This window comes from Haliotis asinina, chromosome 16 (assembly GCF_037392515.1).
Source record: "Haliotis asinina isolate JCU_RB_2024 chromosome 16, JCU_Hal_asi_v2, whole genome shotgun sequence".
In the NCBI taxonomy this organism is placed as follows: Eukaryota; Metazoa; Mollusca; class Gastropoda; order Lepetellida; family Haliotidae; genus Haliotis; species Haliotis asinina.
The window spans coordinates 637,859-654,748 of NC_090295.1; the positions used below are offsets into that span (position 1 = coordinate 637,859).

Here is a 16,890-nt window from a genome sequence, read left to right on the forward strand (position 1 = left end):
TTTAAAAACTAAAAGCTCCAGAATGAAACAGTATTGTAAAGGATTCTAATGAAACATGATAGTACTTGATTTAATGTCTTACAGGGGCTTAGAACAGATGTTCAGTCAGCTCATATTTCAACACAAACTTGAGTAATCTTTCCAAAGTTCACACTTAAACAGAACTTTGAGTTTGATGATTGCTTTCACAAAGAGGAAACTATTAAGATCCTCATCAAGAAGTAACTATGTAAATTCACTATCAAACTCTTAAGATTCAAATTAAAATATTCCAAACCTCACCCTCTACAATTAAATGAGTAAACAATTACAATAACTACCTTTCATTATAGTTATTGCTACAAGCAGTTTTCTCAATTCACATTTCACCCTAAACTTCACACGTCAACTCTTTACAAACCTACAAACTGAAACAGGATATAGAGTCAGTTAATCACTTTCAAAATGAAAAACCTGAACCTATGGGTACATATTCTTAGCATCTCAGATATGAGAAAGAAACACTGGTTGTATTTTCTACAATTCAACAAAATATATTGTTTTCACAATTACAATGACCTCTATGCCAAAAATATCAATATGAGCCAATAAGATGCAACTGTTTATCAATAAATGTCCATGCACCATGATTTCAGAGCACCTGGTGTTATCATATCAGGTCTCCTTTCTTGAACCCTTTTCAAATTGATGGAGATGAAAAAATATGAATTCTTAAGATACTGGCTCTCATTATGGACTAAAATGGCTTTAGAATGTGTCAGAATCACATTAAAGTATTGCTACAATAGAAGATAAGTTACATCAATAAAACTCTTTGTTGTTTTGTGTCTTTCCAGTTGATGTAAATAGAGCTATTAAAACAACCTAAAGCTATAGAATGTTTAAAATGTTGGTGAGTTCTGGGTGCAGACTGAAATATATCATTGCAATTCAGTGCAACCCTAACAAGTTGTTGAGTTTGTTGGTAGGCTACGTTCCCCTTCCTGAGTACACTGTATTATCACAAGGGATTCATAAACACATTCTCATCACAGTCTAAATTTACCCCTAAAATTAACAGATTTCTTCCAGACATGGAAAGGGTTTGTGGCACTTAATGTATTGTCACATATAGTGATCTGACATAAAACTTCAAAGAAAATTTTTGCATTTAGTAATATTTCTTAATGTTTGAAAAGATTTTTCACTCGTCTCCATTAAGAAGAAGTGACAGTTTAAAGCTGTCTTTGTAGGTTTTCATGAACAGTAATAACTTCTTCATGGCTGAATCGGTTCCCCATTTTAAGAAAAGAGCATGTGTATAGAGATCATACCATTATGGCTTTTAAACTCTGAGTTTTGTGCAGTTTACTTCTTTTTCAGTTGATGCAAGTATGAGAAATCTTTACATCTGCTACAATTATGACATGTTCGCAAAGAGATTCAGTGAAATAATGAGTTAAATTATGTAAATGGGTGTTTGTTGTACAACCTGTTGGCTAATGTTCCTTCGATACACCTGCTCTGTTTCTGGACATTCATGCCCCAGGTCTGGCTGGCAGTTTGTGCTTCGTAGTAGAGACTAATGCCAGTATGTATGTACCTGACATGTTGGGAAACCTGCTCAATGACAGGGGGATATATAACAATTGACTCATTAGATGACATAACACCTCAATTATAAGAAGTGTTCAGGCTATTGCATTTTCCACAGACCATCTGATATTGTAGAAATATATCTGCTATATGGAGAAATATTTACACTTTTGTGCAGGAATAATAACCTACATCCCAGTTCTATGACTAGGAGAGCTGTTTCTGTTTCCATCTTCTACATACCAGATATATCCTACATATCAACATTGTTTCTATCTTCAACATACCAAATATACCCTACATATCAACATTGTTTCTATCTTCTACATACCAGATATATCCTACATATCAACATTGTTTCTATCTTCAACATACCAAATATAACCTACATATCAACATTGTTTCTATCTTCTACATACCAAATATATCCTACATATCAACATTGTTTCCATCTTCTACATACCAGATATATCCTACATATCAACATTGTTTCTATCTTCTACATACCAAATATACCCTACATATCAACATTGTTTCCATCTTCTACATACCAGATATATCCTACATATCAACATTGTTTCTATCTTCAACATACCAAATATATCCTACATATCAACATTGTTTCTATCTTCAACATACCAAATATATCCTACATATCAACATTGTTTCTATCTTCTACATACCAGATATATCCTACATATCAACATTGTTTCTATCTTCAACATACCAAATATACCCTACATATCAACATTGTTTCCATCTTCTACATACCAGATATATCCTATATCAACATTGTTTCTATCTTCAACATACCAAATATATCCTACATATCAACATTGTTTATATTCAACATACCAAATATACCCTACATATCAACATTGTTTCTATCTTCTACATACCAGATATATCCTACATATCAACATTGTTTCCATCTTCTACATACCAGATATATCCTACATATCAACATTGTTTCTATCTTAAACATACCAAATATACCCTACATATCAACATTGTTTCTATCTTCAACATACCAAATATATCCTACATATCAACATTGTTTCTATCTTCAACATACCAAATATATCCTACATATCAACATTGTTTCTATCTTCTACATACCAGATATATCCTACATATCAACATTGTTTCTATCTTCAACATACCAAATATACCCTACATATCAACATTGTTTCCATCTTCTACATACCAGATATATCCTATATCAACATTGTTTCTATCTTCAACATACCAAATATATCCTACATATCAACATTGTTTATATTCAACATACCAAATATACCCTACATATCAACATTGTTTCTATCTTCTACATACCAGATATATCCTACATATCAACATTGTTTCCATCTTCTACATACCAGATATATCCTACATATCAACATTGTTTCTATCTTAAACATACCAAATATACCCTACATATCAACATTGTTTCTATCTTCAACATACCAAATATACCCCACATATCAACATTGTTTCTATCTTCAACATACCAAATATACCCCACATATCAACATTGTTTCCATCTTCTACATACCAAATATATCCTACATATCAACATTGTTTCCATCTTCTACATACCAAATATATCCTACATATCAACATTGTTTCTATCCTCTACATACCAAATTTGCCGTACATATCACTGTTCTCTCTATATTCTGCATACCAACTCTACACATATTTATACATGGCTTGTATACCTGCTATTCAGAAGACCATTTCAACAAATGATTACTCATTACAATTAAAATATATTTCATAACAGTAACCTTGAAAATCTACCACTGCTGTACATTTGACCCTGCTCATGTTGTAAGCCTTTCAATAACTTATATCACAATAATATATTGAGCACATAAGTGGACAAGATAGAATTCCAATCATATTACAATGCTGTTTTTACGCAATAATATTTAATAAACAAAATTTTTCACAATCACTCATCTGCCTGGCTTTCATCCTCTTTTTGATTAGCAATTTATAGTAGATTACATTTTGGATACACAAAAGCTTGATTATTCAATTGATCTGTGTCAATGTTTCTACATCAGCGAAGCTCTTGCAAGTCAACTGAACTGACAACTCCCTTTAACCAGCTTTGTAATTTCTTTCACAAACTCACATGAGTGAATTTTGTAGTAAAATAACGAAAAAGTGTCAGTGGGTGAGTGAGTTGTGGTTGATGCTGCTTTGATGTTTGTTTGTAGTTTAATGGTGCAAACAGCAATATTTGAGCTATATGACACAATGTAAATAATCAAGTTTTGATCAGACAATCCAGTGACTGGAGTCATCTTCTATTTAACTTCCCTCAACCCTTTCCTCAAACTTCCTCATCCTTCCTCCACCTAACTAAGACATTCCCTCAACGTCCCCAATCCCTTCCTTCTACCTAACTCAGACATTCCCTTAATGTCCCCAATCCCTTCCTTCCACCTAACTAAGACATTCCATCAACGTCCCCGATCCCATCCCTCCACCTAACTCAGACATTCTCTCAGTGTCCCCGATCCCTTCCTTCCACCTAAGACATTCCATCAATGTCCCCGAACACTTCCCTCCACCTAACTCAGACATTCCCTCAACGTCCCCGAACCCTTCCCTCTACCTAACTCAGACATTCCCTCAACGTCCCCAAACCCTTCCCTCCACTTAACTAAGACATTCCCTTAATGTCCCCAAACCCTTCTCTCCACCTAACTGAGATATTCCCTCAATGTCCCCAAACCCTTCCCTCCACCTGACTAAGACATTCCCTCAACGTCCCCAAACCCTTCCCTGCACCTAACTAAGACATTTCGTCAACGTCCCCAAACCCTTCCCTGCACCTAACTCAGACATTCCGTCAACGTCCCCAAACCCTTCCCTCCACTTAACTAAGACATTCCCTTAATGTCTCCAAACCCTTCTCTCCACCTGACTAAGACATTCCCTCAACGTCCCCAAACCCTTCCCTCCACCTAACTCAGACGTTCCCTCAACATCCTTAAACCCTTCCCTCCACCCAACTGAGAAATTTCCTGAATGTACCCAGACCTTCCCCTCCATCTCCCCCCTCAAACATCAACAAATGCCCAGACCTTAAACAGATGCCCTAGTTTTACTCATACTCAACACTCTGTTCTTAAACAAAATCAGTACAATCATAAATCTTGTAAGAAATTTTGAAGCTTTCCACAACCCCTTCCATGAGTACTTAATTCTGATTTCAGTGCAGTAAGGCCCATGATAACTTCGGTACTACCACATCCATCTTATGGTGAATGAGTACAGTAACAAACTAGTGGTAGATGGCATGAGTAAGTGAGTGAGTTTAGTTTTACACCGCACTCAGCAATATTCCAGCTATATGGCAGCAGTCTGTAAATACTCGAGCCTGGACCAGACAATCCACTGACCAACAACATGAGCATCGATCTGCGCAATTGGGAACTGATGACATGTGTCAGGGAGCCTGACCACCTGATCCCGTTAGTCACTTCTTACGACAAGCATAGTCGCCTTTTATGGCGAGCATGGGTTGCTGAAGGCCTATTCTAACCCAGGACCTTCATGGGTTGGTTGATGGCATGAACACCAGTTTTACAAATGACAGTCCTCTTAGCCCTCCCCAGACACCACCAGCCAGTTGTCATGTATGTCATGCTGATGTGGATCATAAACCCCAGACATGTCCATGTGACATGCTGCAATACATAGAAATATTTTTTTATTTGTTTTAACTTTCATATCAAATTAACTCTTACATTATATCAGGTATCACTTGTAATATGTGTTGTGTGTAACAGATTCCTTCTGAATGTTGAAAGGGTTCTGTGATGCATGTTGTAGTGTCACATATAGTCATCTGAAATAAAACATCAAAGAAGATCTTTGTATTTAGTAATATTTCTTAATGTTTGAAAAGATTTGTCACTCCTCTGGATTAAGAAGTGATAGTTTAAAGCTGTCTTTGAAGGTCTTCATGAACAGTAATAACTTTTTCATGGCTGAATCGGTTCCCCATTTTAAGAAAAAAATATGTGTATCGAGAACATACCATTTCCATTTATGTCTTTTAAACTCTTTGATTTTTGTGCAGTTTAATTATTTCTTTTTCTTTTCTTTCTTTTCAATTGCTGCAATTCTGAACAATACTATCTCTTACAAATATGACTCGCACATAATGAGTTTTAGAGGCATTGATTCATAATAAAATATAGGAAACCTTAGCCCATGTTTAAACCAGCAGAACAGGTCTTAAATGTGAAAACTTAAAATGTGTGTGTCTTTTAACTTTTGCTTCATTTTGCATAATGATATAATATGAGGAAGCAGGTAAGTATGTATTATGTTCCCACACGAATGTGTCCATGTAATGTGGGGGAACAGAGACATTAGGCTGCCAAAGGAATTCCAACACAAAGCCTGTTTGAGTATACTTGTTATTGATTGTGGTCCTTGAAGATCAAAGAGAAAAAATAACTCAGTATAATGATTGTCATTCAGATTTTAATTTCCAGCAAATGGTTAGACCTTGATGTCAGAGCCAGCTCATGTTCCAGCTGCCATGTTGCTTCACTAGAAATAGATGTCATTACAGATTTTTACAAAAGACCACTCAATAAACTAAACAAACTTCTTTAAAGAAAATAAAAAACATTTTAGTAATGTCCAATAGATCACATATACTTTTTCTCTAAATATATTCTCTTTAATTTTAATGCAACACAGACATTCTTACAATTGTATTTTCAGAGTAATTAGTCCACAAATTGTATCAGGATCTTAGTTCTTAAAACACACTAGAATTGCCCTGACATATACTATATCTGAATCTTATTTAAATTAGTTCATAGTAAGTTAATTCCTTGATTTAGGACCCTTTTGAACCATAAATGTTCAAATGGTTTCTATCAGTTTTGCATGCATTTGATTTGTGGATGCAAAATGGCTGGTTTAATGTTGAAGTTTCTGAAGACAGTGTGTCCATCTGTTGAAACAAAGTACAGTGTATGTAGCATCAACTAGTGATTAACAGCTTTAGTATTTTCACCCCCAAGAAGTAGGAGTTTGAAATCAAGACGGAGTTCACGTTATCCTATCCAAGTGAATGTGCTTATAATAGAACATTTCTTCACTGTTCCTAACCGCTGGAAAAGTTCTTAAAATTGAGAGTAAAACAACTCAACTATCTTTAACCAGCCATACATAGACGTGAAATACATCGCCAACAATCGCTGCTAGAATACAAAGTTCTCTGCCAAAGGGAACAAAACACATGGTCGACCTTGTCAGTGCCTCATGACCTCTACAACTGAAACTGCATCACTGGCTCAAACTATCTGTATTAAATGATTCAAGCATAGGCTAAATGAAGCTTACCAATTTTTTTTAGGAATTGACGATATATAAATTATTTTGGGGGGATATTTAGACAAGGTCAACAATCATTTCCCCTTGAGTGAACTTAATCATTTGATTATCAGAAATAGGTCAGTCGTTGACCTTTCAAAGCTGGACTGGAGCAGTTTGAGTGCTGAAGTATGGATAGTAAACCATGTTACATGAACCATTTTCTTGTATAGAATTATAAAGTTTGAATGATATATGTACAACACATTGTCTACAACCTTCTTGAAGGCAAAAACTTTCACATCCACAATACAGATAACAGGGGTCCCATAAGACTTGGGAGAATGTTTTACAAGAATGATTCTCAAAGATGAGTGTGAATCCATTCTTTTGTGTTGAATATTTGTACATTTAGGCAGTGCAGTTTCATTTCAGGTTCAATGTGCTGTCAATATGCAGGATGGCATGAAAACCATGTTGCATACCAAATGTTAATATCTGATCTATAGGTCATTGGACAAACACAAATTTGGCCAAAAAAACCCAGAATAGACCAACTTTCTGACACTAGTTTCTAGGATAAGAAGTACTCTGCCATAAGATACTAGGACAAACAGATTTGCTGAGATTAGTTTATAGGATAAAGAGGCATTCTGGTATATCTGCTACAAGTACATTTACTGGCAATAGTTTCGAAAACAAGATGATATTCTGCAGTGAGATACTAGGACAAGCAGATTTACTGATAATAGTTTCTACAACAAAGAAGCAAGATCCTACTACAAATAGATAAATAGATATACTGGCAATAGTTCCTAGAATGAAATAAGATTCTGCTATATGGGTATGAGGGTAAGTGAACCCCAACACACACACACACACACACACACACACACACACACACACACACACACACACACACACACACACACACACACACACACACACACACACACACACCCACACCCACACCCACACACACACACACACACACACACACACACACACACACACACACACACACACACAGAGAGTGCCTTCAGTCAACACAAACATATGTTGAGTTGTAATTAAGATAACAACGTAATTACATTATATTAACTGGCTATCTAAGAAACTGGCTTCCATCATGATAGGATTGTTATACTGAGTTGTGAGTTGCCAAAAGACTCCTTACTGTGACAGTGCCAAAAGACTGTGACAGTGCCAAAAGACTTGTTACCATGACAGTGCCCATGACAGTGCCAAAAGACTTGTACGTGTTGTTGAAAAATATAACTATATGGACATTTTGGAATTGTTAAGAGCCATCTCCTAAAATCTGTCCTTTTAAGTGAAGTGAAGTGATATTTATGAACTTTCTGAAAAATGTGTTCGAAGTGAATCTGAAGATTGATATGTTGTTTTGTTTCATAGTACTTTAACTATTAACTATTAACCCAAGGGGCAGATGTCTGGAGGGCATTATGGATGGGTGTGTGGGGCGGGAGGGGTTGTGTGCAGATAGTCTGGGAGCATGTTCATCCAATCCACATAAATGTCATGCATCATTAACTTTCCATATTCTCAGCTCATTCACTTCATATGCTTAAATTGTTAACTTCACTACACATTCTGTGTTCATTAACATTAAGAATGATTTCCAAAATATATAAACAGAATTCCTCCTAACATCCATTCTACTTTATAACATTTAACATCACTTTCAACTTCACTAGACAATCCTAGTTTATCCCCATTGGATATCAAGCCTAGTTTATGCCAGTCTAACATCTTTCCTTTTCATTCAAAATGTAAATAATTTCTTATTCAAAAACACTAAACAGCATCCCTTGGTTATTGCAATTTATCATCATTCTTAGGTAGTTAAAACTGAACATCATTCCTCATTAATTAATGCTACACATCATTTACAGGTAGTGTAAAGTATCATTCCTAGACTGTTAACTTTCAACATCATTCCAACATATATAACATTCAACATCATTCACAGGTTGTTAACATTCAACATCATTCACAGGTTGTTAACATTCAACATCATTCACAGGTTGCTAACATTCAACATCATTCACAGGTTGTTAACATTCAACATCATTCACAGGTTGTTAACATTCAACATCATTCACAGGTTGTTAACATTCAACATCATTCACAGGTTGTTAACATTCAACATCATTCACAGGTTGCTAACATTCAACATCATTCCTAGGTTGTTAACATTCAACACGATTCCTAGATTGTTAACATTCAACATTATTGCTATGTTATCAACAATTAATGTCATAACAAATTTGTTGACATTTGAAATTGCTCCCATCTTAAAACATTAAAAACTATACACGTTATATAATTGTACACACAGTTCCAAGTTCATTATAATTATGTTTTATGACTTAATTCTGTCCTTCAAACTGACTTGATATGAAGACTGATGAATCCTGACACTGGCCTGACAAAAGTACATCACACAGTCTAAATCAATATTAGCAACAAATCTTTCTATTTAGAGTCTTGTAAAAACTGCCACTTTTTCGATGGTGTTTAGATGTATTTCAACTCAAATTACTAAATAGTTAAGAATTCACTGTACATATCTGACATACATAATTGAAATGCTGTTTACATTTCAGAGCACAGATAAAAGCTTTTATATATTGTGAGATTGCCAGTTTTAGCACATGCCATGCATTACTGTTGGTGATATCAACATATTCAGGAAAGAAATCACAATCAGGCTGTACTTTTGGTGTTAAAACTAGTAGATTAGTGTTAGAGGTTTGATGTAGAAGTAGTAGATTATTGGCAGCAACTGCCAGGCAATGCCTACCCTGAAGTATCCCTTCCCACAACTGTTTCCTTATGGTGTCCATGGTGATATAGTTTGTGATTATACATGGTAGCTGCAAGTTATACTAATGTAGTCCTCGTTATGACATAGATTCATGCTGATGTGTCGTACCTATCTTGTTTATGTGGAGATTCATGTCATGTTATAATGTGCCATTACTTCTTGTAATAAAATCAGGACATAATCGGAAGAGTACAAATTGGTCATCATTAATAGTTTAGCCCTGAAGCATGGGCTTATCTTGTCCAGAGCATCGTTGATACAATGTGTCACCCTCAGCTTGATGTGCTTGGATATGGCTGGGGTCTTGTATAGTTGAAATAATGTTCAAAATGACTCACTCACTCACATTTTATCATATCAATATCCATACTATTTCTCAACATTTTGGTCTGAAACCATTTCAAACTATTTAGTTAGTTTTTTCTGTGTTTAGATTCTATATTAAAACATGATAACTTTTTCATAGAAATTGCAAGCATAATTATAAAGCACTAGTTAAGTTAAAACAAAGCTAAAAGATCAATTGAAAACCAACAATAAAAAAACAAATAAAACCTGTTTGAGGAATAAAATATAGTACAGTACAACGAGTACATTTGCATCATGGTATGAAGATAATGGTGGCAGTGCAACCAGTGCAACATGATTGAAGTAACGGTGACAGTGCAACATGATTGTAGACTGAAAACAATGGTGACAGTGCAACCAGTTCAACATGATTGTAGACTGAAAACAACGGTGACAGTGCAACCAGTTCAACATGATTGCAGGCTGAAAACATCAGTCGCAGTGCAACATGATTTTAGCCTGGAAACAATGGTGGCAGTGAAAACAGTGCTATATGATTATAGGTTGAGAACAATGGGATCAGTGAAACAAGATTGTGGGCTGAAACAATGCAGTGTAGCTAGTGCAATATGATTGTAAAACAATGGGGGCAGTGTGGAAAACAACATAGTTACCTAAAACAACGTGCTTCTGACATCATAATGTAACACCATTGTTTCGATATATAATTAAACTAATTATGCGCTTAGAGCATGTCCGTTGATGATGTGGATGAAGCGCAATACAAATACCCTTATCATTATTATTAATTGAATAAACTGAAGCATAAAATGGATTACAATAATCATTAAAGATGTCAAACATACATTACAACTTACTATTTCTATCTTTTTTGCGTTATCATTTCATGTAATTCAAGTGACATCTCCAGTGACTTTCCTCACCTTGGACTTCATGCATAGATACGATGTTTAATGCATAGATACGATGTTTAATGCATAGATACAATGTTTGATGCATAGATACGATGTTTGATGCATAGATACGATGTTTGATGCATAGATACGATGTTTAATGCATAGATACGATGTTTGATGCATAGATACAATGTTTGATGCATAGATACGATGTTTGATGCATAGATACGATGTTTGATGCATAGATACGATGTTTAATGCATAGATACGATGTTTGATGCATAGATACGATGTTTGATGCATAGATACGATGTTTAATGCATAGATACGATGTTTGATGCATAGATACGATGTTTAATGCATAGATACGATGTTTGATGCATAGATACGATGTTTTATGCATAGATACGATGTTTGATGCATAGATACAATGTTTAATGCATAGATACGATGTTTAATGCTAAAATATATCAAAGAAGCATTTTTGTCACAGGTCATAACATAGCATGATATGTCCACTTACTTCCATAATATACTATAGGTGGTGATTTTTTTATGTAATACATTCAGAATAGCATGATTTTAGAATTACAGAAAACTTTAGTCTGAATCTAAAATTTTTTTCTTTACAAGGACAGTACCTATTACTGAAATATCATTGGCTGTCTGAGGACATGTACATGATTCTGACCAATCATAGCAGACTGAGGCAGAAAAGCCTAATTAGAAACCAATCTTTATCCAGTAAAACTGCTTCTTTCAACTGTGAAAATACTCTTTGCAAGGGTACAGTGATATTGTTGATGTTCTGAGATTTCGAATGATACCCGTCATTTTTAAACGATGCCTTGCATGTTATAGGTACGAAGCTTCCAAGACGGCGGCTGTATCCCGTTACCGAGCAGAAAGCCACTGATATCAGGAAATAGATGACCATACATATTATTTGTGAAAACATTTAATAATAAGCGAATGCATCTGGTTGACTGGAATTGAATGAGTTAATATTACTGTGCCGAGTATTTTTTGCATGGGGAAGAGAAACACAAAATATAAACTGATGCAGAATATTTTTACATTATATGAACACAATGGATGTGATAACACTGTGGTGTACCTATATTAAACAAAGACATCAACCAGTCGGAAACTTTGTACTAAATGACACAAAACATGTTGATGGTAGATTTGTCAGAAGGTCCATTCCTACTCTGAAATAAAGTCTAGGGATGTTATATAAGTACCAGCATGGCAAGTATCACCAGTGTGGGGAGGGAACCAAGGATTCAAACCCACATTTAGTGGATCCTGGCAGTTAAGGGACATAACTCTCTGCTATGAATTTAAGCACTGGGCAAGCCTGACACCTAGATGTGATGAACTCTTCATATCAAATTGAGATTGGGGAACCTTTAAATGCCAATTTTATATCCTTTACTATATATAATCTTTTAACATATTTAATTGTTTGTCAGTTATATTTTAATCCCTATTACCAGTAAGTATGCATACACACATTAAACACAAGTGTTTCTAAGTTAGGAAATACATTTCTGACATAGTACAAAGGGTAAAGTTGAGAGAAAGAAAACAGTATTCCTGGTTTTATCTTAAATTAATCTTATCATAAACTAAAGCTTCAGGTCATTTTAATTTAGAACTTTCTTGACATTCCTTTGAAGTAGTTTGAGTTTCAGTGTGTTATTCTCTAAATGCATTGATGCTGTGATATCATTGTATCATTCATTGATACTCATTCAGATACTCCTGTACACCTACAAAATATCATTCATTGATACTCATTCAGATACTCTTGTACACCTACAAAATATCATTCATTGATACTCATTCAGATACTCTTGTACACTTACAAAATATTATTCATTGATACTCATTCAGATACTCCTGTACACCTACAAAATATCATTCATTGATACTCATTCAGATACTCTTGTACACCTACAAAATATCATTCATTGATACTCATTCAGATACTCCTGTACACTTACAAAATATTATTCATTGATACTCATTCAGATACTCCTGTACACCCACAAAATATTATTCATTGATACTCATTCAGATACTCCTGTACACCCACAAAATATTATTCATTGATACTCATTCAGATACTCCTGTACACCTACAAAATATTATTCATTGATACTCATTCAGATACTCCTGTACACTTACAAAATATTATTCATTGATATTCATTCAGATACTCCTGTACACCTACAAAATATTATTCATTTCAAATTTGATATTTCTTTGTCAGAGCTCAAAATGAATATTTGTTTGAATGTACAAATTACTTCCAAATATGTATAGAGCACATCTATATATAAAACAAAATTGAAAACAGTTAAAATGAATCTTTAAGTAAAAATATATTCCTGAAAGTAATGAGACATATTATAGATTGAACTTTGTTTAAGCAAACTTGTATTAAATTATACACATCCTGAACAAACGTCCTAGACTATGAAATTGATCAAATTATTGATATGTGTGAATTAGACACAACAGTTGCATACAAGCTCCACACTTCTATTGATAGGACCTGTGACAGTAGCTACACACACAGCAGCCTAGCCTATATTTGTATATGTTACAAATTCCATTTAATCAAAATGGAATGATCCACAATTACATAAAAAGCCAATATGAAATCTATCCAGCAGTTGAAGATATTAGACACTTATCGAGACATGCGTTTAATGTCAAGTCCGATAAGATGACAACGACACAGGTTAAAGCAGAGATATGTAGACAGTATACCTTCAAGTATATCTTGACCTGGAAACTGTATATGAAGATGGATCATTGATGGAGCTGTCAGGTCGTCACGGACGCAGTATGGCATGTAGGTGCAACACAACGTCAACAGTATTCAGACAAATGTAAAAACACTGGCCATGTCTGCATCGCACAGAAAAAACAGTGAGTCATGGAAGCATTCCGCCAGTTCGCCTATGGCACTGTGTACATAAGCCAAGAGATGATAGCAAAAACCAGTGGAAAAACTCCTTTATACACCTATATTTCCAACTCAAAAATCATCCACAGAGTCCAAAACGCTGTCCCAAATACTACACACAAAAACAGCTTTTTAAAGCCACATATCTTCCATTTAGAACATAAAAACAGCAATTTCTAACTGGTTTTTACAGCAGCGAGAGGCACTTGAGGTTTTTTTAACACCAATTACATCATAGGAGCTATCCCCCCTATTTGCAGAATGAGCATGTCCCTGTTACTCCATCAGCAGTTGGTGTGTTGACCTAGTGAGTGGCATTTGTCTGGGTTGATATGCAGGCCTATATGCACTATAGGCCAATGTCGCCTGGCTCTTATGTGTTTACCTCTTTGTAAGGACAAAACTAACCACGGAGCTGTATAACTGCTTTGCTTTAAACTTATCAAATATAAACATAAACAAATAAAAACAGAATATTTCAAGGAGTTATTTACAGTTCGTGGGAGAACTCACAGGGGGAATGGATTGTGACGTTATAACGAAACCGTTAAGGCACAGTAAGCATACAAGCATAGAAGCATGTTATGTCTGAAAGAGTGACCTCAATGCAGTTGATTGCGAGACAAGATTATACTTACGCCAACATACAAACTCAACGTCTGGGGGAGCAAAATGCTGTCTGAATTTATGTACTTCACACAAAATTGAAGTAAAAAAGTTTATAGTCTTAATTGAAAAAGCAGAGTACAGGATTTACAGTAAACTAGTTGTACTGTAGACTGTATGCACATCAGCAGAGAGTACATTTCATCACTGACTGCAGACACCGGGACATTCTCACAGACAAGATCTACACGTGCCAGACAGCTTCGTCTATTGGGGAATATTTCACACTTAATCGAATCGGATGCATGTAATAGTCACCATTCTTAAACTTAAAGCTGTGAACTTAAGTCATCTGTTTTGTACATTTAAAAATTTTACAAAATTTGATTTGTGGAGGTTGTGTTTTGTTCAAGTTTCAAGATGTCAATGCTATTCTTCATATATATTGATTAACGTCATAAATGTCATAGAATATTAAAATAGTTTCACAGGATATGAGAACATAAAATGAAATTAATTCAGGCAGATGCTAAAAAATAGTTTGATTCATGTGTGATTGTTTTTGTTTAGCTGATCAAATTAATGCTATTTAAATATGCATAGATTTCTACCATCAACAATAATAGCTAACACTGTTTTTAAGAAATGAAAATTACCATCTCAGTTGAATTCTGTAGAGAAAAATTGTGCTAATTTTTGCTCTTTTTTTTAATTAGACCACTCATGATTGGGACAGATATGAAAATTGAAAGTTATGAAAATACCAGGTTAAAAAATAGACTGACCTACCTGTTTGTGAGTTTGAGCCAGTGGAAACATCTTGGTCCCATCAAACATTACAGAGTGTGACGTAAGACTTATCAAGCATACATTCACACAAGAAACAGTAGAATGAGTAAACATGCATAATTCTTGTTAAAAAACTTAGATAATGCACTCTAGTTGTGCAAATAAAGCATTCTAGGTCAATTTTTATCTCAACCTACAGGACTTGATCGCTGTTTCAGCCATCTGTGACAAAAGTAGACCTTGGAAACTTGAACGTAGGATAAAATCAGGGAGACTTCAGTTTTCATCAAAACTTTCTACATTTACATATTTGAAGTATGAAGAAGGATTTATTTAGGCCACCTTGAGCATTATTCAAGTAATGTCACAGTGGGGGAACAGGAGGCATGTGTTTCACACTGTCTACCAATTTTGGGCAATCCAAGTGAATATTTTTTTTTTTTTTTTTTTTGAATATGTTTACAGACTCTACTTCAGTAGTACAACACAGTACAATAGAGGTAGCTTTGTGGTACACAAGTACAGTGTTTCTTTAATCACACTGTCAAATAGCATGCTGTTCATGGTCAAACTATGCATGAATATGAAGTGTAACATGTTTACAGACTTTACCTCTGCAGTACAGTACAGACAGATAGGTTCATAGTACACATGTACAGTATTTCCTTCATCACATTGTCATATATCATGCCTCAGTGAACACTTTATCCAGACACATCAGAAGATCATATAACCACTAGACTGTATGCCCCCGCTAAAACTTAATGGAAGGTTAATTTTACATGTTTTCATATAGCCCTAAAATGTAATTACTAATGTATAGTTGTTGGTATTCCAGTTAACAAAATCTAATCTGATGATCATGGTGTTGACAACGATGATGAGTGAGTGAGTGAGTTTAGTCTTTCACCGCTCTCAACAATATTCCAGCTATGTGTGAATAATTGAGACAATACAGTGAAAATCTAGTGATCAATGGCATGACCATTGATCTGCGCTACCGGGTTGCAATGTGTCAACCAATTCAGCAAGCCTGATGATGATGATGATGATGATGATGATATGTAACCATGATACAAGTACGTTTAGAGTTAAACTTAATACTAAAGGGCTATGAAATAACCTATCCCACTAAAGATACCTATCAATGAAAGGCTGAAAAACCAACATGTGTCAAGTTTCCTTGATAAGAACACCTGATATGTCATGTATGTCAACATTTGGCGACACATGCATGTGTCTAACTACAACACACATGCCCACACACTGACCTTGTTTCATATCATCAAGGAGCCAAAGTATTTGCATGATTCAAAATGGGTACATTTCCCTCCTTGATCCATATCAATTTACATAGGCATGTGGATCTATGTAAACTGCCAATAAATAATTACACAAATAAAACAAGAAGACATTCATCCCTAAAAGCTGTATTACGTAAGAAAGGGAATGTTTGACATGGAACCTGTGTTTTATGGCCACACAGGAGTGTTCATCTGGGTGATATATGCAGTGAATAGATGAAAGAA

General features: G+C 34.9%; 1 protein-coding gene across 5 annotated transcripts in view; it reads right to left on the reverse strand.

Annotated features, from left to right (window-relative positions):
• Positions 1–16,890, reverse strand: part of LOC137268898 (zinc finger protein rotund-like) — a 212,190-nt gene that overhangs the window by 146,014 nt on the left and 49,286 nt on the right. The window contains exon 1 of one of the 5 annotated variants that reach the window (XM_067803498.1): positions 15,362–15,481. The exons of 1 other annotated variant lie outside the window; for it this stretch is intronic. In XM_067803498.1, coding sequence (XP_067659599.1) covers positions 15,362–15,475 — 114 coding nt within the window. In that variant the 5' untranslated portion in view covers positions 15,476–15,481. Of the gene's footprint in view, positions 1–13,767; positions 14,172–15,361; positions 15,482–16,890 lie in introns of those variants that run through there. 3 more of the 5 variants (XM_067803497.1, XM_067803499.1, XM_067803507.1) reach the window with 3 other exon arrangements.